Genomic DNA, 22,347 nt, shown 5'->3' on the forward strand with positions numbered 1-22,347 from the left:
GATTTTGGAGCGCAAGTGTAAACTTGGCATTAGGGTCACAACACTTCTTCACCAGAATTGTCAACATAGGCCATAGCCCATAGGCCACGTTTAGGAATAGCCCCCATATGATGGGGGTATTTTTTTCGGTATTTTGAGTGGTTTATCTACACTGTTTGACGGAACTACCAGAAATTTGACGTTTAAGATTACCAGTGCTCCCAAAACAGTCTCACTACAAATTTTTAATATAGTTACACTTTTTGGTGTAGGCCCCATCTAACCGTTCTGCCCGATTTTCGGTATTTTGAGTATTTTAGATCTATTTCTTGACTGTTATTTGACATTTGAAGCTTTTATAGGTCACAACACTTCTCCACCAAAAGTTGTCAATAGAGGTCCATGTTTTGGTATAGCCCCATATAGCTCCCGTTTTCGGTATTTTGAGCGGTTTAGCTAAATTGTTTGACGGAACTACCCGTAATTTGACATTTAAGGATTCCTGCAGTCTCAAAACTGTTTCACAATATAGGTCCACACTTTGATATAGTCCCCATATAAAGCTACCACCTGGTTGAACACATTTGTATACCCTCAGTCTCTAGGCTAAAGAGGGCAAATTCACTTTGATACGACCAAAAAATGTGTTACATCGAAATAATGCTTTTGGACCCCAAATATGTTTGGACGAAATTCGTTCTCTTTGGACAATATGGAATCGATTTAGCCATGCCCGTCCGTCTGTCTATCCGCCTGTCTGTCTGTCAGGCTGCCTGGGGCGTACGATAACTCTCAAAGAGATCAACCGATTCCGATTCCAACCAAATTTTGCTATTCGTAATATTTTGTCTAAACTTAGTTTAAGTCACAAAACCTTTCCACCAAAAATTGTCAGCATAAGTCCATATCTTGATATAGCCTCCATATAAAAGTACCACCTGACTTTTTGTAAAATGGTTTACACCTCTCGAAGAGAGAAATCCCTTGGGCCAAACTTTGCAAATCGTATTATTCCTTCAAAGTATAGATCAAGTTCGCATATGGACTACATCGGTCCACTCCATTGAGTACCTCCCAACAAAAATTCGGAAAAAGTGAAGTTTAATAGCTTTTCTCAGATCGCTTTGAATTTTGCAGCATGTTGTCCTTGCGGTCCCCCTTACGTGAGTGCATTTTTTCGGGGACAAGTCCATACTCCCTGAGTAGAGATATCGAACGGGACAGGTTTTCAAAAATCAAGGGATTTAGGATTTTGAAATTCCTTAACCCAGGTTATCGGGATTTTTTAGGCAACTCATTTTACAGATAACTATTCTTCTATTTGGGGATAAAATCCCATTGAAAAATGACTTAAGATATTTCAGAACCTCGAAGAAATAATTATCGGGGTTCGGAATTTGAGTAATCCCGAAAGACCTGGGATTACGGGATTTAGAATTTTCTGATCACTATCCCTATTCCTGCGATAAAGGACTAAAAGCTCCAAGAAACCCTGACGACGCACTGTGCGAAATATGAGCACTTTACTAATAACTTTAAAAGGAAAGGTCGTAGATTCCTAAAATTTTGCAAAAATGTCTCTTATATTAGTGGATAGTGTTTGGCTCAAATTGGGCCACATAGGCCCGCCGTTTCCCGTAGCGTTCATGTAACGCCGACTGCCGTTTTTACGTTTTGCATTCACCTATATTTCCAATATAGGTTCGAGTTTAGGTATAGCCCCCATTGAACGGTACCGGTAAATGTGACCTATTTTAAATGTTACAGACACATTTTCCAATGTATTTGGTTGTATTTTGGCATTTTATGTTCTTCGTAGATAGAAAATTACTGTGCGAAACATTAGCATCGTTGTATATCGCCCCATATGACGGGTTCCTTCATGTTAGGTATTTTAAATGTTGAAGACAAAAATTGCAACCGATTTTGATTCAAATGTACATTTTAAGATATTAGCGAATAAAAATCCTCAAAACTATGAAAAATTGCGAGATGATTCTTAATTTAACAGAAATCATCATTTGTTAGAATTAGTGAGTCCATTTCTTCAAAACACAGTCAACAATGGATTTCATTGCCGCGTTTACCTTCCACTTTGGAAAATGCAATTCAATGAAATTTCCGAAGTCATTTAAAAAAACATGAATTTCTCCGAAGACCGCACATTTCCACAGCGGTTTTATGGCTTTGCGAACAGAAGAGACCCCAAACTTTCAGATCATATATATCATAACACGGAAATGTACGGAACTCACTTTTGAAATATCCACGGAAAATAAAAAAAATAATTTTGAAAACTTCAAAAAAGCACTTCATTCCTATTAAAATTGAGTTTTTTGCATTTTTTTAAAGAGTAAAATATCATAATTGTTTTGTAAAATTTTAAGAAAAATAAGTCATGGCATACTGACTTACCATTTGTCCGCGCCACGCTACTTTTTTAATGAATCCAAATTATATTTCTTAGAAAAAAAAAAATATGAAACAAAAGTGCAACTTTAAGTGCATTTTTATGTCGAGTACTTAGCTAACGAATTCAATAAAAATTTAATTAATTTTATGTACTTTAAAATTCCTCAAAGTTCCACTAAACATCCCATATTTCGCACTGTGCAACGCACAGTGGTTCAGAAATTCATTTTCCTGGCCAAAACCCCCGCTTTTTGTTGCCACCGATTGTTAATTTCTGTATGGGATTCGACAGTAAACATATTGATACTAAGGAAACCAAACAATTAGGTGAAACTATTGGAAGGTGTGGGCGTGCCGGGCTCCTAAAGGCCACAATTTTTCCCCAATTATGGAAAATACGTCATTTTTGCAAGTTCCTGAAGAAAGAAATAGCAATTTCTCGGAAACTGTAACAGATATTGTATTCGTGGTTTTTTGTTAGGTACGTAGGATCGTTTTAATAAACTACCATAGTGTTAACACGAAGTGAGCTATTTTATTTTTCCTCAGCTTCTAAATTTTAGTGATATTCCAAATTTAGTTGATTAGAACTTTTAGGAAACAGCATGGAACAGAGTTCTGTTTGCACAGAATGATGTCTGAGAGTGTCCTCTTTTAGCCTACACGCAGAAAAATATATGTTAGAAATATGTTTGGATTCAAAGAAATATTTGTTTGGGACTGATTGCAAACAAATATATGTTTGGATCCAAACATAATTTGTTTGGGACTGATTGCAAACAAATATAGGTTTGCAACATTTTGTAACATGTCTTAATTTTATGTGTTTGGGTATCAACATATTTATTATGTTAGAACATATTTTTCATGGATGGAGGGTGGATGTTTGTCAAAGAGAGTAACAATAGGGCTCTCGCGGCTGCGAAATGCCGGTTTATAATAAAGAGCTGTGTGTGTGGTGTAATAGGAGACGCAGAAGTTTTGTGACGTGTATGCGTAAAACACGTGTGTTTCGTGCTTTGTTGTTGTTAACCAACGTAGCAAGCAAAGAGGGGGAGAAAAACAATTTATTAGTCTTTTTTCTTCAGTGTTTTAGAGACAATCGTTGATTAAAGACGATGAAATGAGTGAATAAATCAGTGTTTTGCTTTTCTGAAAGAAATTGTGCTTTTTATTGAATTAAATGTCCAATACATTTTATAATTGAATCAAAAAGGTGAATGAAAATATTTTATTGGACAAGGAAGAAATCGCATTTAATATTGGTAATTACATCAATACATTTGTCACATACATACATGCATACATACGTACGTATGTATATTTGAAATATGGATGTACCCATTTATTACATTATATAATCATTTGATTCCAGATGCCGATTTCCCGCTGATGATTTGAACATTGAAGAAAATGTGTTTTATATCATAACTAAGGAGAAGCGTTCTTTTTAAAAGTGCGACTTTTTATAAGTTATTTCATTCAGTTTTTTCTTTTATTAAAGTCTGTTTTGTCTTTCTTTGCAATTTTTTATGTATCTATGTCTGCTGTGATTTTTTTTTTTTTTCTTTGCCTTTCAATAAAACACCACCATTTATAAATGCGCTGAGAACAAGTGAGTATACATTTCAATGTGTTTCACATTGACATTTACGCTCCCTTGCTCTCAGAAAGCGCCCACTGATGCATGTGTTTGTTTTTTTGTGGCTTTTGGGTTTGTATTTGTTTGCATCCAAACATATAATTTCTTTGCATCCAAACACATAATTTCTTTGCATCCAAACACATAATTTGTTTGCACCCAAACATATATTTGTCTTCAGGACCCAAAAACATGTTATGTTTGGGAATGCTTGCAAACAAATATATGTTTCCTGCAAAATATCTTTGGGATATATGTTAGAGAGGCCTTTTTTCTGTGTGTATATTTATTTTTTTATACCAATGAAATTACATTGGTAAAAATGTGTGTGTTTCCCGTATGAATTATAGCTTTTTTACACAAATGAAATTTGTTTCGACATAAATGAGTTTTATGAAAACCCAAAGAGTATTTTTTATTTTATTAACAATTTTTATTATTTTTTATAAGAATTTTCAAAAAATACAAATTATTTTTTGTGTTTTTATGATTTGTTTATTGGCGTTTGACCGTTTTTAATGGATTGGAACATATAAAAAGCTCAAAAACGCTCATTTTTTTATGTAAAATGTGAAAAACTCAACATTTTACATTTTACCTTGAATTCCTATGCAACTGCTAAACCGACATCGATTGCTTATAATGCATCTCTATTCATTCAAAAGTTACACAGTTTTGGCCAGGAAAAAACGATTCTGAACCACTGTGCGACGGCAACAAAAATGGCAAATCGGAAGATAACTCTCGCAGGTCGTTTCTGATTGGTCCAATCTTTGCACATCACATTATTCATTCCAGAAAATTGAAATAGTGCAGTTTGAGGGCTGGACTCGGATCTATTTTAAATATTGTTTTCTGGGGTAAATCCATTCTTTCTGAGATAATGACACAAAAGCTTCACAAAACAATGCCGGCTTATACTAAAATGGCAAGTGTGCAAATTAACTCTCGAAGTTTTTCCAAAATTTCTTCCAAATTTTATTTAACGCAATTTAATATTTCCAGTTCTCTATGAATCAGAATCGTGATACAAAATTAATATACGTATTTTATATACACAGCTGACTGATACAATCTTACTTGTTTTGTAGACCGTATTGGAAAAAAAGCTTAAAAAATTGCCTCTAACCCCCAATAATTGCAGACATGGTAGCGATTGGTACATTTAAAACAATAGCTCTGGTAAATTCTAACTCTTTACCAAAATTTAGCTTTGTGGGAATTTTTCCTATTTCAATGTGAAACTCAGATTTTTCGTTTCATAGAATTTTATTACATACATATCTATTCAATAATTTCCACTTACCTGGTATTATTGAGACAATGATTAATGTCAGTACAATTCGATTTACCGAAAGTCCATAATTCCACATGATTGCCGGAATGAATCAATCAAACTCTACTTGTAGATTCAAACAATGTGCAGAAGCTGTTAACGTTTATTGCAATAATGTTCATTGAGTTCTGTAGCAAAATAAAAACTCAAGTTTTATCTTCAACGATTCACTCGATTTGGTAGCTGTAAAGAAAAACATAGAAAAAAATTCATGAACAAAAAATCAATGGAAATCCATATTGAAAATAATCAACACACATACACGGAGTAGTTAATGCTTAAGCGATTGCAAAAATTGTAAAAAAAGGAGAATGCTGATGTAAGTGCTGGCAAAGAGCTTACAACAAAATTATACGAGGGGCACTAAAAACCTTCTGGCCTAGGCAACACGCAGTGTCGCTAGACATCATTTGACAGTTGTTTTGGAAAGTTTGACAGTTTTTAGCATAAGCGTACCCAGGACAGTTTGACATACGACCATGTGTTGTGTTGTTTACAGTGACTTGAAGAAATCACTTTGCAAAAAGAATGGAATTTAAAACTGACAAAGTAGTGACTATAAGGCTTAAAAATATAGGACGATTAATTCTGTGTGGTACACTACAATTAGTTTGCCCGAAGTGTCCTATTGGCCTATTCGAAAAACGAACAAGGGAAAACGAATCGTTCTGCATCATGACAATGCGAGCTCCCACACATCGATTCAAACCAGCACCTGTTTGACCGGACAAAACGTGGAATTGATAGGTCATGTGCCGTACAGTCCTGACTGGTGATCCAAGGACTTCACTTGATTGCAGCACATCAAGAAAAATGGCGTGGTCAACGATTTTAGTCGCAAGAATTTGCTGTAAAAGCGTTCAAAAACCATGTTTTGGAGGTGTCTCAATAAAGCCGCTGAAAACAATCCAACACATGGTCGCATGTCAAACTGTCCTGACTACGCTTAGGCTAAAAACTGTCAAACTTTCCATCAAAAATGTCAAATGGCACCTGTCAACACTGCGTCTTTTCTATGCCAGATGTTTTTTAGTTCCCCTCGTATTTGTTTTATTACGAATTCTTTATTTGCTTTCGCTTAAGCAAAGTAACAACAACAGCAAGAAACTTTTGCAAACACTAAAGACTAGCACATAAATATATCAAGAGAGATTTCCAAAGGATCTATAACAAATACACCAAGTCATAAGTAAGTCTGGTGCACAGATATGTATATATATCGTGGGGTATATGTACATATGTATGTGTTATTGAGCTCTCAGTTTACACTAATGATGGTAGAAAATTTACACACATACGCATTTATATGCATACATACTTCTATACTTATACTCTATGTGGTCTAACAGTGCTTCCAGAGCAAGCTCTCAAAGTACTCACATACATATGTATACACCCGGCTGGATATGTGTGTTCAAACACACAAACAATTCCCAGACACACTTGGAAATCTTAACTCTCAAAGGATTTAAATTTTTTTGTAATATTCGCACAAAAAATTATACGACTATTATTCTCGTTTGTGAATATCCTTGGAATGTGAGAGTGCATATTTATACATGTGAAAATTTTATACACACACACGAGCACACACACGAGCTCACACACTCACATTAAGAAACCTTAACAATTTCTGAATTTTAAGAGTCATAACACACCTCGCTTGCTGTAGACCTTTGGCCCTGCTCAACATTCACTCAACAACAACAACAATAGCAGTAAAAGCAAAATTCACAACAGTAAAAATCCGTAGGGGCTCATGAGGGATCTTAAAGGATTTAACTATGAATCACTAATGTTATGCAAACGATATTTTACACATCACATACACACATAAAAACAAACAAATAGATTCACACATGCATATACATACTTATGTACATATGTATATATGATGCCCAGTCATAGATGCGTTTGTCCTCGGCTTTACTACTGGGGGAATTTCTAGATTCTACTAAAGTTTGCTTGTGAGAAAACCAACATTATTTGGTTGTTTGGTGAGAATTTTCCATTTGGTTGATTTTATGTTTATATGTATTTCTAAGTGTGTGTGTGTGTGTCTATTTATTGAGATGGTTCGCAATGGTTTATCTTATGCAAATGTTGTATTTTTTCTGAATCCGTAGATATGTAAAAAAACATAGAGGGACAGATCTCATGAACATTGCACTCTTGGGAATTTATTAGAGTGGGATGGAATCCAATATAATATACTTTTATAACGCCTTAATCTAATAACCGGGTTGCGGAAAAGCCTACTGACTACTACCGGTCGCTGTACCCTGCCCATGACATTAAAAGTATTATTCAACAGTGAAAAATATATTGAACCCAAAAAGCTGATTGACAAAGATTCAGAGAATTTCCCAATCATTGCTTCAGAGAGCTGCCCATTCCAACAACTCCTTGTGTAGGTGAAATAATTTGCCGGGACATCATCACTGCTGCAGCCGCTCGCTACGTACCTACTAGTCGAATACCCGAAGTGAGACCAAATTTCCAAGCAGATGCAACTGGACTAGCAAATGAACATGATGGGCTTCGTCGTACGAACCCTGAAGTTCTAAGAGTTAGAGAACTTACTCTTGAAATCAACAGGCTAATAGGCAGGCTGACTAGACCACCTGACCACAATGCAATATTGGTACACAATTAAGAAAACTGTGGGCAACTGTTAAGTCAATCTCTAATCCGGGAATAAAAGATTATATAACGGCTGTAACTTTCAACGGCGATATAGTAACAGATCCGAAACGGTGCGCGTGTTATTTAACCGACTGTTTAAAGAGCACCGCGAGAGTGACAGGGTGATGAGGAGCACACACCGTATAATAGGCCTCTCAGTCGATGAGGTACCACCAATTTGCGATGAACGGAACCTCAATAGTAATGCTTAAGCAACGGGATGAATCCGGGGGTCCTCAAGCTATTGTTAGCCTACCAGAAGCCTGGAAAGTTCACAGGGTGATCCCGCTACTGAAGCCAGGCAAGAGGTGAATCGTACTGGCCGATTTCACTCTTGTCACATGTACCTAAGATTTAAAGGCACTGCCCCTCCCCATGCAAAGTGGTCGCTGCCATTGACCAAAATTAAAACAAGTGAGCAAAGGCTATAGTCGGGATGGGGCCGAGCATGTGATACCCTACACCACTACTCCTTTGCATAAGATTTTCACTGCTAAACATTTCTTTTAGGGAATATAATCCGACTACCACCAAAAATAATATGCCTCTTTCTCTCTGGGACCCCTATAAGCAACCAAAATTTCGTGACCATGCGATCAAAATTACGACCTGTAGCTTGATTGCAAAAATTAAAGAATTCGATGCATTATCGACTATTGTTGTATCTCCCTTATTTGACCACCTTCGCCAACCTACTTTACACCAATATAAACGTAATATTTTCTTCTTCCATTTACAGGCTTTGCCGTTGGAATACCACTACTAGAAGCCGATATATTCACAAAGAATAAAACTTTGAATTTGTCTCCAAATGAGTTTTTCCCCATTCCGACCCCTAAATATTATCCGACTATCGCCAAAATCAATAGGCTTCTTCCTCTGTGGGGCCCCCATCTACCCCCAAAATTTCGTCACCATCCGATCAATATTCCAACTTGTAGCGTGATTACAAAAAATGGAAAAATTGGGTTTATTACTGAATTTTGCAATATCTCGGTTTGCTCACTTACGCCAACATACTTTGCATCAATATAAACGAGATCTTTTCTTCTTCCATTGACGGGTATTCCTGTTGGAATACTCCAACCAGAAGCGGAGATATTTGCATAAGAAAAAAACGTTGACTTTCCTCCACATAAACTTTTCGCTTATTCCGACTCCTGAATATTATCCGACCATCACCAAACTAAATTGGCTTCTTCCTCTGTGGGACCCGCATCCACTCCCAAAAAACTCGTGACGATCCGATCAAAATTGCGACCTGTAGCGTGACTACAAGCAAATCAGAAAATGGGATGCATTACCGACTATTGCGAAATCTCTGTTGTTTGAGTAGCTATGACAACCTACTTCGTTGTAAAGGTGATATTTTCTACTTTCCTTGCCAGGTTTTGCTTTTGATATACCTCTTAAAAAACAGAGATATTGGATTTGAAATAAAACGTATTCCGATCCCTGAATATTATCCGACCATCATTAAATTCAGTAGGCTTCTTCCTCTGTGGGATTCCCATTAACTCCCAAAATTTCGTGACGATCCGATCAAAATTGCGACTTGTAGCGTGATTACAAAAAAATCGGAAAATGGGATGCATTATCGACTATTGCCATATCTCTGCTTTTTGACTACCCACGACAACCTACTTTATATCGTTGTAAATGTAATATTTTCTACTTTCCTTGCCAGGTTTTGCTTTTGATATACCTCTTAAAAAACAGAGATATTAGATTTGAAATAAAACGTAGACCTTTCCTCTAAATAAGCTTTTGCCCATTCCGATCCCTGAATATTATCCGACCATCATTAAATTCAGTAGGCTTCTTCCTCTGTGGGACTCCCATTAACCCCCAAAATTTCGTGACGATCCGATCAAAATTGCGACTTGTAGCGTGATTACAAAAAAATCGGAAAATGGGATGCATTATCGACTATTGCGATATCTCCGTCATTTGGTTACCTACGCCGACCTAGTTTGCATCATTGTAAAGACGGGATCTTCTACTTTCATAGTCAGGCTTTGCTTTTGGAAATTTTACAACTAAAGCTGATATTCGTCAATATAATTAAAATCGCAAAAATGAAAATTGGGGTTTTATTTGCTACTATTGCGATATCTTCGTTGTTTGATCACCTACGAGCACCTTCTTTACATCATTAGAAAGGTGATATTTTCTACTTTAATTGTCAGGTTTTGCTTTTGGTATACCCCATATAGAAGCTGAGATATTCGCTTTGGAAAAAAACGTTGTATTTTTATCCACCTAAATTTTTTGCCCTTTCCGACCCCTAAATATTATCCGACCATCACTAAAATCAATAACGGTAAAATTACTCTCGAATCCGGGAATGAATGATGATATAACCGCTGTTACTTTTAACGGCGTTAGAGCAACGGATCCGAAGAGGTGTGCGTTTTATTTTAACCGGCAGTTTGTAGAGCACTCCGAGAGTGAGAGGGTGTTGAGGAGCACACACCGTATAATAGGCTTCTCAGTCGAGGAGGTACCACCAAAATTTACGTTGAACGGAACCTCAATGGTAATGCTTAAGCAACGGGATGAACCCGGGGTTGAGTATTTTACAAGTGTCCTTAAGCCATTGTTAGCCTCCCATATTATACCAGAAGCCTGGAAAGTTCACAGGGTGGTCCCGCTACTGAAGCCAGGCAAGGATTGTCAAATGGCAGAGGTGAATCGTACTGACCGATCTTCCTCTTGTCGCCAGTACCAAAGATTCTAGGGACACTACACGTCCCCATGATGAGGAAAAGTTTCCCGGTTGCTCAACATCAGCATGGATTCCAAAAAATGCACAGCATCAAAACAGTCGATGTAGTATCAGTCGATGATGTGTTATAAAACAGAGTTGGTGGTGCTGGATTTATTAAAAGCCTTTAATACTGTTAAGCATCCCCCGTGGTTTGCGGAGCAAATTACCCTTCGGCCAAATTTCACACCCCTAGGGTGAGGAACTGTTTATCTTCTACCTTTAATGTATACCACTTTCTTCAGACCGCATTGACTTCGTTACGTATGCGCATGATTATAAGATCTTAACGTCGGGTACATTCCCCCCCCCCCCCCCCCAAAATCATTTGGAGAAATGTTGAAGTTATAATTGATCGATTTTAACACCATTTTCCAAGCGAGAAATATGCAAATATCCGCTCGCCAAATCTACTGCCATTTTATGCGCAGCGTGGACTGCGGTTAAGAGCACAGCTTTGAATGTCCTGGTCGATAGTAACTGAACTCCGACCACCAAATACATCAATATTCCAGGAGAACAAGTAAAAACGGCGTTAAGTTCGGGCAGGCCGAACTTGTTATACCCTCCACCACGAGTTGTATTGAAGTAAAATGGAACAATTAGTTTCCTTTCGTTTACACGGTGTGCCTTAACCAAATTTTAATGGAAGGTGCTTACACCTGGGAAGTTTTTGCAGATTCTGAAACTACAATGCTCATAGATTAGAAATATCAAGAAACAAAAAAAATCGCCGGAGGGATTTTCAAATAAATTGCGATTTAAGTTCACATTTTTAAGGGTTCTTTAGGTTTTCACGATTTTGCTTGGAAACCGCAAGTCCTATGTAAATAAGACTAAAGAAAATGTTGAAGCTGTGAAAATTCTCTAGACGACAAAATAATGAATTTTTTTCCTTGGTTGTACCATTTTCAAGATATAAAAGTTTTATTTGTGAAATTGCAGTAATGACATTGTTTTATAAGAAGGCGATACAGTCAGTACATAGTCTCAATTTGAACTTCTATAACTCAAAAACGGTGAAACCTACGAAAGTACCATAAATGTCAGTCTTGTCGAGAATTTTCACAGCTACAACATTTTCTTTAGGCCCGTTTACATAGGACTTGCGGTTTCCAAGCAAAATCGTGAAAACCTAAAGAACCCCTAAAAATGTGAACTTAAATAGCGATTTATTTAAAAATCCCTCCGGCGATTTTTTTTTCTTGATATTTATCATCTATGGGCATTGTAGTTTCAGAATCTGCAAAAACTTCCCAGGTGTAAGCACCTTCCATTTAAAACAAGTTAAGGCGCACCATGTTTATGAAGAAGACTAAATACCAAATTTCAACAAGTTCGGTAAAACAATGTGGCTAACATTCAAAATACCGAAATTCGGGAGATACCGTTCCATGCGGAATATATAAAAACGTCGATATCTTCCTACAAATTTCTGCCGGACAGTTTTTAGACTCAAAGAAGACTAAGTACCAAATTTCCAATATTTCGGTATAAATACCGAAAATAAAGGGGTGCGCTTTTATGGGGCATATAGGAACCCGCGGACCTATACTGATAATTATCTTTTGGAATATTTTATAACCCCATGGAAGACTAAATAAAAACTTTCAGTCTTTCTGAGGGATATTGACGTCACAACCTTCAGAATAAAGAACATAGAGTGGTACCCTATGCAACCGCAAACAAAGACTAAATACCAAATTTCAGCCATATCGGTGGGTTGCTGTGGCCACAACCTTTAAAACACCGAAAATCGGGAGGTATGAAGGCGTGGACATATACCGACAAATTTCTGGGGGAAAGTTTTACCCCCAACGAAGACTAGTACTAAATTTCAGCCATTTTGTTGTTATAATGAGGTTAAGCCTTCCAAATACCGAAAATCGGGTGGTAACGTTCAATGGGGGTTATATCAAAACATGGACCGATATAGCCCATCTGCAATACCAAACATCCTAGGAGTAATAGAACTTCTGTACCAAGTCAGCCTGGGTATTTGAACAAGCCGATGAGGCAAACGGATGCAATAGTGAAAGTATTCGAAGAAAATTGGCCTGTTTGGGATGAACTCTGTCTAACTTGGGAGAAAGCGGAAATTCTTAACAAGGTAAAACATGTCGACGGCTTTTTAGGACAGCACGACGCAATAAACTAGAGGAATTTAGGGAGAACTACCAAACTCAACTAAAAGAATATAAGAATTGAACTAAAACATTTTTTGTGTACTCCTCTAACGCCACTACAGCTCACAATGATGAGACAGAAAATCAAACTGGACAATCCAAAGATTCAATGGCGAGGTTATACTCCAAACATAGGTTGATCAGAACAGTGAAAAGGAATTCGCAGAAAAATTTCGATAGCGCAACTGATGCACAGTGGATCCACCCATTGGAAAAAAAAAAAATAAATGAATGTCAAAATTTTGGTACAACATCTGGCAACTCTGACAGCTATATCATGGACCTTTTTAAAAATATATTAGCTTTTGTTTCATTCGAACGGGATCTTCTTAAGAATAGCTTCAAAAGTCGGGGCATTTGACTAACATTTTTTGTTGTGAGTACAACCTATATTTTATGTGCTAGTAAATATATTCAAAATATCGCGAAACTAATACGTATAGCAAAATATTATGGTGGATTTTCAAGGAGGAGGTAATAGCTTAATTTTCATTAAAAAATAGTGTTTTAGCGTGTTGTGGAATTCTAGTTAGCTGCATATTTTTTAGTGTATTTTGTAATGCCAATTCGATCATATACTTAAATTTGACCTAAGGTTTTAGTCATGAAGCCCACTAGTGCCCACCTCGGGAATAGTTTTCCAAAGTAGGTCATGGATTAATGATCATTCAGTATTAAAATCAGCTGCCATCTAGTGCCAGACTATAAATGGTGGGTTGCTGACAAAAGCTGCCCTAGAATAGGGTTTCTATGGATATATTAGCGTATATCTCTGTTATCTGACCAAGTACATTAATATAATTGGTATCAGTGGCAAGATGAAGAAATCTTCTTCCAAATTTGTCTTACGTTGGCGGTACGTGCCTTCCAGGAAAAACGCTATAAGATCTATATTACTAATTTTACCAATTTTCAAACAAAAATGTTGTTTTAATCCGCTAAATTGGTTGGAATTTATATTGTTTTGGAGATTGGTTTTGTTTCCCCAAGCCTATTTTTGCATCATTAGATAATCGGGACCGTTTTTCATGTCATTTTGTATTAACGGCATAAAACAATTCGTGCCGTATACGTGGTTTCTTAAAACACTCTTGGCAGCAGCACAAAACTGTAACCGGCGCATTGGCTTGATTTTTACAATCTAAATATTTTTGGCCACTTTCTCCACACAAGTGGATCCACTGTGTGATGTATCAAATATTAAGAAGTTTCTACCAATAAGCCATACGCAAACCGTATTAATTGTGGAAATTGAAACTATCGAAAATCAACATACGGCGTGACATCGTCAGAGAGGGAACATGTTTTAGAAGCAGGACCAAAATTGATGATTCGGTGGCTAGAGAAGTCATCAAAAGTTTCACGATAACACTCGAACGGATGAACCAATTTGGTTCAAAATTTGGCCTTCATAATATTTTGTCCATGTTGAAGTTTGTCTTAGTTCAAGTTCGAAGATGAGTCATATCGGTGCAGTCCTTCAGCTAGCTCTCTCACAAAAGTTCAAAAATCTTTGGGAAAATTATGCGCACAATATCTCTTGGAGGGAGTAACCAAATTGGTCCATACTTTGCATTGGGCTCTATTGGTCCATTCCTTTTGGTACCTCCAACTCAAAATTTCGGAAAAGTTCCGTTTTAGACCTGTTTTGATTCGCTTTGAATTTTGTTGTAACAACTTGTATTCGCTACCGCCATTGCTACGGTACAAGTTTTTTTAAGGGCAAGTCCATACTGAGAACATAGGCAGATATTGTAAAAACATTATATGGTATCATGTGTAGTGTCTGAAGCGCACAATAAATCTCGAATGGATCAGCCAATTCGGTTCAAAATTTGGCCTTTGTAATATTTTGCCTAAACTTAGTTTACGTTCGAAGATGATCAATATCGGTCCACTCCTTCAGGTACCTCCCCAACAAAAGTTCAAAACTTTTCACTAAAATGGTGAGCACGATTTGGTCCATATTTTGCACATCGTAATATTTCTACGAGACATAGATCAGTTTCGAATATAGGCTATATATAGTTGACATCTACTTCCGGAAAAATGATGTTTAAGGCCTGCTTTCGAATCGCTTTGATTCTTTTTTGCAATAATTCGTATTCGCTGCCCCCATTACGAAGGTATACATTTTTCATGAGCAAGTCCACACTGCTTAAAAAAATTGTCCAAAAGAAGTAAAAAACCCCTATGGCACCATGCGATTACTCCAAAATTTTGATATTTTGTCCAAACTTATTTTAAGTTTTAAAAGTGCACTATCGGTCACACCTTCCGGTACCTCCCAAACAAAGGTTAAACCTGTCACTAAAATGGTACGGGCTACATATGTTGAACGGAGTTGTCTAAATGTAGTTCTTAGGGTACCTGCCCCACAAAAGTTCAACATTTTTGTTTAAGTGCAGTTAAGGATCTGTTCCATGTTTTTCGTGGACAAGTCCATGCTTCCTGACAAAGTGGTCCCAAACTTCAATGTTATACGGTGTCCTACGGAAATGATTGACGCAATGACTTTCGAAAGCAATGACTCCCAAATAAGATTATCTTCAAACATAATCGGTCCATTTATTCAGGTACTTCTTCCTAAACACTTTTGAGCTTCAATCCAATTACATTTTTTCGGTAAGTTCATACGTCTAAACCAGACAAGACAATTTAAAGGGTACCAAATTTTTATCGTCCTATAAGTCTAACCTCATCTTTACTCAAAACCACAACAAACACGGTCAACAACGTGCTAAAGGGTAAGATTCCAAACGATATGCTAACATACAAAGAACATGCCTAAATCGGTGGAAAACGCATTACATGAGATAGTGCACCACATCGAGAGATAACTCGCATTAGGGATCCACATCGAAGGCACTTTCAACAACGTTAGCTTGGAACGTTCAAATAATCCTTAGATACGTTTCTTATTGACCGGATGCTGTAGAACTGAACAAACGAAATGCTAAGCATCAGACGCATAAGCACAGTCATGTACCACTGTAACAATAAGAGACAAAGTTGGCCAAGGAACGTTACCGAGGGATCTTATCACCTCTCCTGTGGGTTACTACCATAAATAGTTTATTAAGAATTAACCGAAGAAAAATTTTAAGTAGTCTGTTGTGCAGACGACGTTATAATACTTCGGCGAGAAAGAATCCAAATCTGCCTTGAAGGGGCCAGAAGGGCCAAAACTAAAACCTAATTGTCGATTTTATGTTTTTTGGAATTTGTAAGCCATACTTTTTACCCGAATATGTTGCAAATCCCAATATATCGTTCCTAAACCTAAATACAAGTATCGTATAGCCCTTGCAGAATGTCCAGTTCTAAGGTATTATATGAGTGTGGTATACAATTAACCTGCTTAACCTATGTCCATATTAAAATAAACTTGCTTATGATGTATCATCGTATCATGGCAACCAAGCCAGCATTGAGTTAATATAATTTTTGAACTCACACACACCAACTTATACACACAAAAGAACATTCTTTCCTCAACTCAACTCAATAGGTAAATTCCAGGATTTTTTAATAAAAACCTGTCAAAACCACACTAAAAATATGCCACAAGTTACAGAACATGCCGCATAAAGTATGTCTTAGCTTACCACACAATCTGGTAACAAAGCGTTGTTCAAAATGTTATTTATGCTTAATAAAAAAAGAAGAAATTCAACTAACAACAATCACCGAGCCAGCACCACACAAAGAAAGAATATCAGCTATTTTTAAAAAGGTAGTTGACTTGCTTTACCCACACCAACCGACGAACCACAGCAATAATGTTGTTGTTCCTGATGCTGATGGTGATGAAGGTTCTGTCTACTTTTCTACAACTAATGTACTGAGCTTTTGTATAACCCCGGACCCACACACACACGCACACACTATTAAATAAAATTTACATATCAATGTAGTGGTTTATGTAGTTCTACGTTTCACTTACCAATACTTAGGCATTGGTTTTGTTGTATAAATATATTTTGTTGTAACAAACTTAGCGTTAAGTGGCTTATTAATAATACCACAAAATTGTTTAAAAGTTAACAATTTTTTGTTATTTATGCCACACACACACGCACACACAAACGTACACATACACACTCAGAGAGAAGAACTCTGTTGGCAACCTGGTAAAGTTTTTGTTAAACAAGTATAGCTTATTTGTGGCAAGGTAAGTAAACTTAAGGTATGACAAAACTTTGAAAATCTGGTGTGTTTATACGTTGCAACATGTGCGTGTGTGTATTCGTGTATTGTAAGTGTGTTTGAATGCTTTATGTACTAAAATAAGTAGCAATGGAACCTACCGTTACAAGAAAAACTTTAAGATGACATGCTTAAACAACAAGACAGCAAAACAAAACAGATGCAAATAATAACAAAACCAAGATTTGTTGGCACCAAAGTTATGTTAAGTTGTTGCCTAAGTCAACGCGACAAATAACAACTGTTGTATGGAAAATGTAGTGAACCTCTATTTTTAGGTTAAGGGGAGCCTTTGGGAAGATAAGTTAGAAAAAAACACATTGGCCGCTGCTGAAACTTAATATTAATATTTGTCATCGGTTGATGTTGTTTCAATGCTTTTTCTTGGCTACTCTTCGAAGAAATTGTAAAGGTGTTTTCAGGATACCATAATAGATTGATATATAGTGATATATTTGTAATTTGGTATACATATATTTGCAATTTGGTCCACGGATATTAAAACAGTAGAATCAGTAGAATAATAACACTGTGCTACAGTGAAAATTTGCAGGGGTTCTAATGCATAAATTCGGTTTTGTGGTAGTCCACAGAAGACGAAAATATCTTTGGTTTCTTTGGGTCACTTCGGTTTTTCATTTTATAACGGTAAATGTAGTGAAAAATGGGCTTTCTTGGATTTTCAAATTTAAACGGACTATACTTCTTTTTTCCACAACCGATTTGCACACACTGTTTTCCATTATAAAGGGGAGAGTAATGCGTTTCGAAGAAGCCATAGATTTTTAAATCGGTTAACAAATGGCTAAGTAATAGTGGTTTAAGTGTGACAAAAATGCATTAAAAAACAGTAGAATGTTTTTCCTTGTGCTCTAGGCTGCGTAAACGATACCTAACAGTACAATTATTTATGAATGCGTTATGGCATTTTTTGTGTTTCAACTTTTTGGTTTTTTTTTCATATTTTCCTTGTTCGAAAGGCATTACTCTCCCCTTTATAATGAAAAACAGTGTGTGCAAATCGGTTGTGGAAAAAAGAAGTATAGTCCGTTTAAATTTAAAAATCAAAGAAAGCCCATTTTTCACTACATTTACCGTTATAAAATCAAAACCCGAAGTGACCCAAAGAAACCGAAGGTATTTTCGTATTCTATGGACTCCCACAAAACCGAATTTGTGCTTCAGAAATCCTGCAAAAAAATTTTGTCCACTTTTGTATCATAGTGTAATAATTCGTAATCTTCGATAATTCTTAACAAACTGTTGGTCCTTGAAAAAATTTCGGAAAAGTTTAGTTTAGGACCTGCTCTAAAATCGATTTGATTGTTGTTGTCACAACTTGTATTCATAGCCCCCCATACGACGGTACAAGTCATCATTCGGGGCAAGTCAATACTTTCTGAGAAAATAGCCTGAAGCTTGCAAAAGAAAACCTATAAAAACGTGTGTAGTGGTTGGAGCGGAAAATAAATCTCGAACGGATCTGCCTATTCGGTCCAAAAGTTGTCCTTCGTAATATTTTGTCCAAACATAGTGTTAGTTCGAACATAAGCCATATCGGTCCACTCCCTCAGGCACCTTCGCCACAAAAGTTCAAAAATGTTCGGAAAAATTGTGCGCACGATAAATCTTGAAGGCAGTAACCGATTTTTCCATACTTTGGACATCGTAATATTTCTACGAGACATAGATCATGTCAGAATAAGGACTATATATGTAAACACCTTTGGATACTTCCCACCAGGGTTTCGGAGTCGAGGTATTTTTGGCTCGACTCCGACTCCGCCTCCCGACGAGTTTTTTTCACGACTCCGGCTCCGACTCCGGGTCGACTCCGAGAGTGAATTCCCATACCACTAAAAATGAATAAAATGTGCACAAAATTTTAACTTTTTCCTATATTTGGTCTATATAGGTTGATGTGTTAGTTTTTCCACACATATTCATTAGAAAGGCCATAGATTCGAACATATCAATATTGTTTCTGCCGAATCTTACATTGAAAAATAGCAAAGTTAGAAATTTTTTGTCGTGAGAAAATCTTAAAGCTATGTGAATGAAGGGGCTATACAAATCATAGGGACTACATGCAATAAATTAGCAATTCATGACCAAGTTTCAAACTGGATGTAAGCCAACATTTTAGTGTGCTTAGCCTTAGAAGGAGACAACCAGTCGTAAAGCTCAATAAAAACAATTTTTCATGATTTTTTTTCCGAGAAAACTAGGTAACTTTTTGTCAGAGAAAAATATTACGAAGTTTTGAGGCCGTCTACGAAACCCTGTTTTTATTAAAGAATTTTGCGGCGCCAACTCCAGCTCGAAAACTAATGAGCCAATTGTTATATATTTTTGTGGTCGATTTCGAGAAAAACACAGTTTGTATGCTGCATACAATATAACATAAATGATTCCCATTGAACGCTCATACAAAGGCAATATAGTTACGATCGACTTAAAAATTTGACCACATATTATATGCTACTCATGCTTTCTACTTTTTTTTCTGAAATTTATAAGTAGGGATCACCCCTTTAACTAAAATTCAGCGCTCACATTTTGAACTTTGGTGTGGAGTGGATAATTTTATTAAAATATTTGAGATATATTGTGCACACCACTCAGCACATAGACAGATAGATGTTTTCTGGAACTGAAAAATTAGCACACAATGAGATTTCGTGCATGGAAATATTCTACAAAAATGTTGCTAGGAAAATGTTATGTAGGGTCCACTAGGACAAGAAATCGATATTGTCATGTTTTCATTGTCCTTTATCACTTTTACCCGATCTTTTCTCATGAAAACTCTATGATTATGTATTTCATTGAATTTCGTATATGCTATTGATTGTGTAGAAAACTCGGATACACATGAACTATATCTGTTCCTGACGGACAGATCCGGTTATTTGAATGTCTGCATCTAAAGCACTGGCGAACAAGAAGAGGCACAAAATTCTGAATATTGGCATCTTTTGACAGTGTGTTAGGGGTAGTTTACACTATATGTAAATGTCATATGACATGAAATTTTATATCATTCATCATTATATAGTCGCTAATATGTGCAATATTGGGGATTTTCCTTGCGCCATTTACTCTGTACGTCCACACCAGCAAAAATGTAATAAAATTATGTCTCCACATTGCCTGGGTGGGTAGATATGGAATGCTTTTATTTCGTGTCATATGACATATACATATACTGTAAACTACCCCTTAGTAAGGTTGTATGCACGCATGCTGCAAAAAAAAAAAAAACAAATCAAAACAGTTGCTCTCTTTTGTGTGCTCTTTCGTTGCGTTCGGGTCGCGTGTGTGTGAATTGGCGAATAACTTCGTAACTTCAACAATACCAAAGAACGACATTGATCTAAAGCCTTCATTGAGTTTATAATGAATTTTGTTTTACTTTTTGAGTTCAAGAACAAAAAGGACATGGAAGGAACTGAGCTAGAAGGACAGCATATTTGACAGAAAGCTTCCTCATTCCATATAACTGAAAACATGTAATCTAAAAATGATGAAACAAACAGAGATATAAAGCTATTTTCTCAATGATTGATGGGGGTCAATCAAAAAAAAAATCATTATGTCATGACTCAGAAATTTCAGCTATGGGATCCTTTGGGGTTCTCAATTGGGGCTTTCATTCCCGAAAGGAATTTTCCTCCCCCAGATCTTGACTTTCATTTTGTGTCACAGGGTATTCAGTAAAATTTCCCATAGAGACCACAATGTCTTTAATAGACGACAAGTATGACTTCTCATAAAAAAGCAAGATGAGAATACCAGTAGACCTTTGTGAGAAGACAAGTAAGACTTCTGACGAAAGAGGTTAAAGGTCCAATCTTAATTCGATTGTCATAGAACTTTACTTTTGTTTGCAAAAATGTAACGAATCAATTGGATCAACAAATAGGGATGAATAGACTACAATTCAGAGGATAATAAACATTCAGTGAATTGTCCTTTAACTTTTAACTAATTTGCATATATATAACTTTCTTTTAAACTAAATAATGATTTTTAAAAAATTTTCTTGTTCCAAATTTAATGTTATATTTCTATAACGTGGAAAAAATTTTGCCCGGAGTCGGAGTCGAGTTATTTTTTTCGACTCAGACTCCGACTCCAGCAAAAATTCTCGACTCCGACTCGTAGACTCCGACTCCGACTCCGAAACCCTGCTTCCCACACCAAATTTCGGCAAAGTGCAGGTTAGGACCTCCTCTCGAATTTCTTAGAAACAGGGTGTACTCAAGGCTCTAATAAGATGGTACAAGTTTTTTCAGTGGCAAGTCCATACTTCTTGAGAAAATGAACCGAAAACTGTAAAAAAAAATCCCTACGACCAGCATGTGTTGTGGTTGGTGCCCAGGACAACTCTCGAACCGAATACTGCGTTGGTCCACACTTTACATATCGTAATATTTCTTGGAATACACTGTGCAACATTTTTAAGGTGATCGTGTGCAAACACTTCGAACTGAGGATTTTTTGAAAGCACAGACCCAAACGACAAGAAACCCTAGTTGGGTTTTGTTGTGTCAGATCCAGCTCGGATTTTATGGCCCCATCTAAACATGGTTAAATATTGAGTTTTTAAAGAAATTCGGGGCTATATCTCTGAAACCAATGCGAATCTTCTTCTGACCTCTGAAGCAAATTTGTAGATAAGGACAAGAATAAAATATTTGGAGAAATAATGAACTCGAAAAACTACATTTATTGCCTCAAATTCCAAAATATATGCAAAAAGTCCACAATTTTTATACATTTCGCACCGTATCTCCAAAATCGTTAATTTTTTCTGAATATTTTCTTTTGGAAAAATATTCCCTGGAATGTAATACACAACTTTTCAGAACATGTCATTGTTGTTCAAAGATAGTGCTTTCAATTTGTCCACTCTCTCCGGTACCTCCCATACAAAAGTTCGAAAATATCGATAGAAATGAGTCCCAAAATAAGACCCAACTCCCATATGGAATATGTCGGTCCATTCCTTTAGGTAACTCCCAATAAAAAACTTTTAAAATTTTATCCTTAGCCATAACTTTGTCTCCAAAGGTCAGGAAAGGGTGTTTCAATTCACACAGGCTGAGGGTATACCTCTGTCGGCAAA

General features: G+C 36.5%; 1 protein-coding gene across 1 annotated transcript in view; it reads right to left on the reverse strand.

Moving 5' to 3' along the window:
- beat-Ib (beaten path Ib) overlaps window positions 1-22,347 on the reverse strand; it is a 612,254-nt gene that overhangs the window by 420,965 nt on the left and 168,942 nt on the right. The window contains exon 3 of the mRNA XM_073965761.1: window positions 5,340-5,552. Coding sequence (XP_073821862.1) covers window positions 5,340-5,406 — 67 coding nt within the window. The 5' untranslated portion in view covers window positions 5,407-5,552. The remainder of the gene's footprint in view (window positions 1-5,339; window positions 5,553-22,347) is intronic.

This window comes from Musca autumnalis, unplaced genomic scaffold, assembly GCF_047663935.1.
Source record: "Musca autumnalis isolate F117 unplaced genomic scaffold, ASM4766393v1 scaffold_2, whole genome shotgun sequence".
In the NCBI taxonomy this organism is placed as follows: Eukaryota; Metazoa; Arthropoda; class Insecta; order Diptera; family Muscidae; genus Musca; species Musca autumnalis.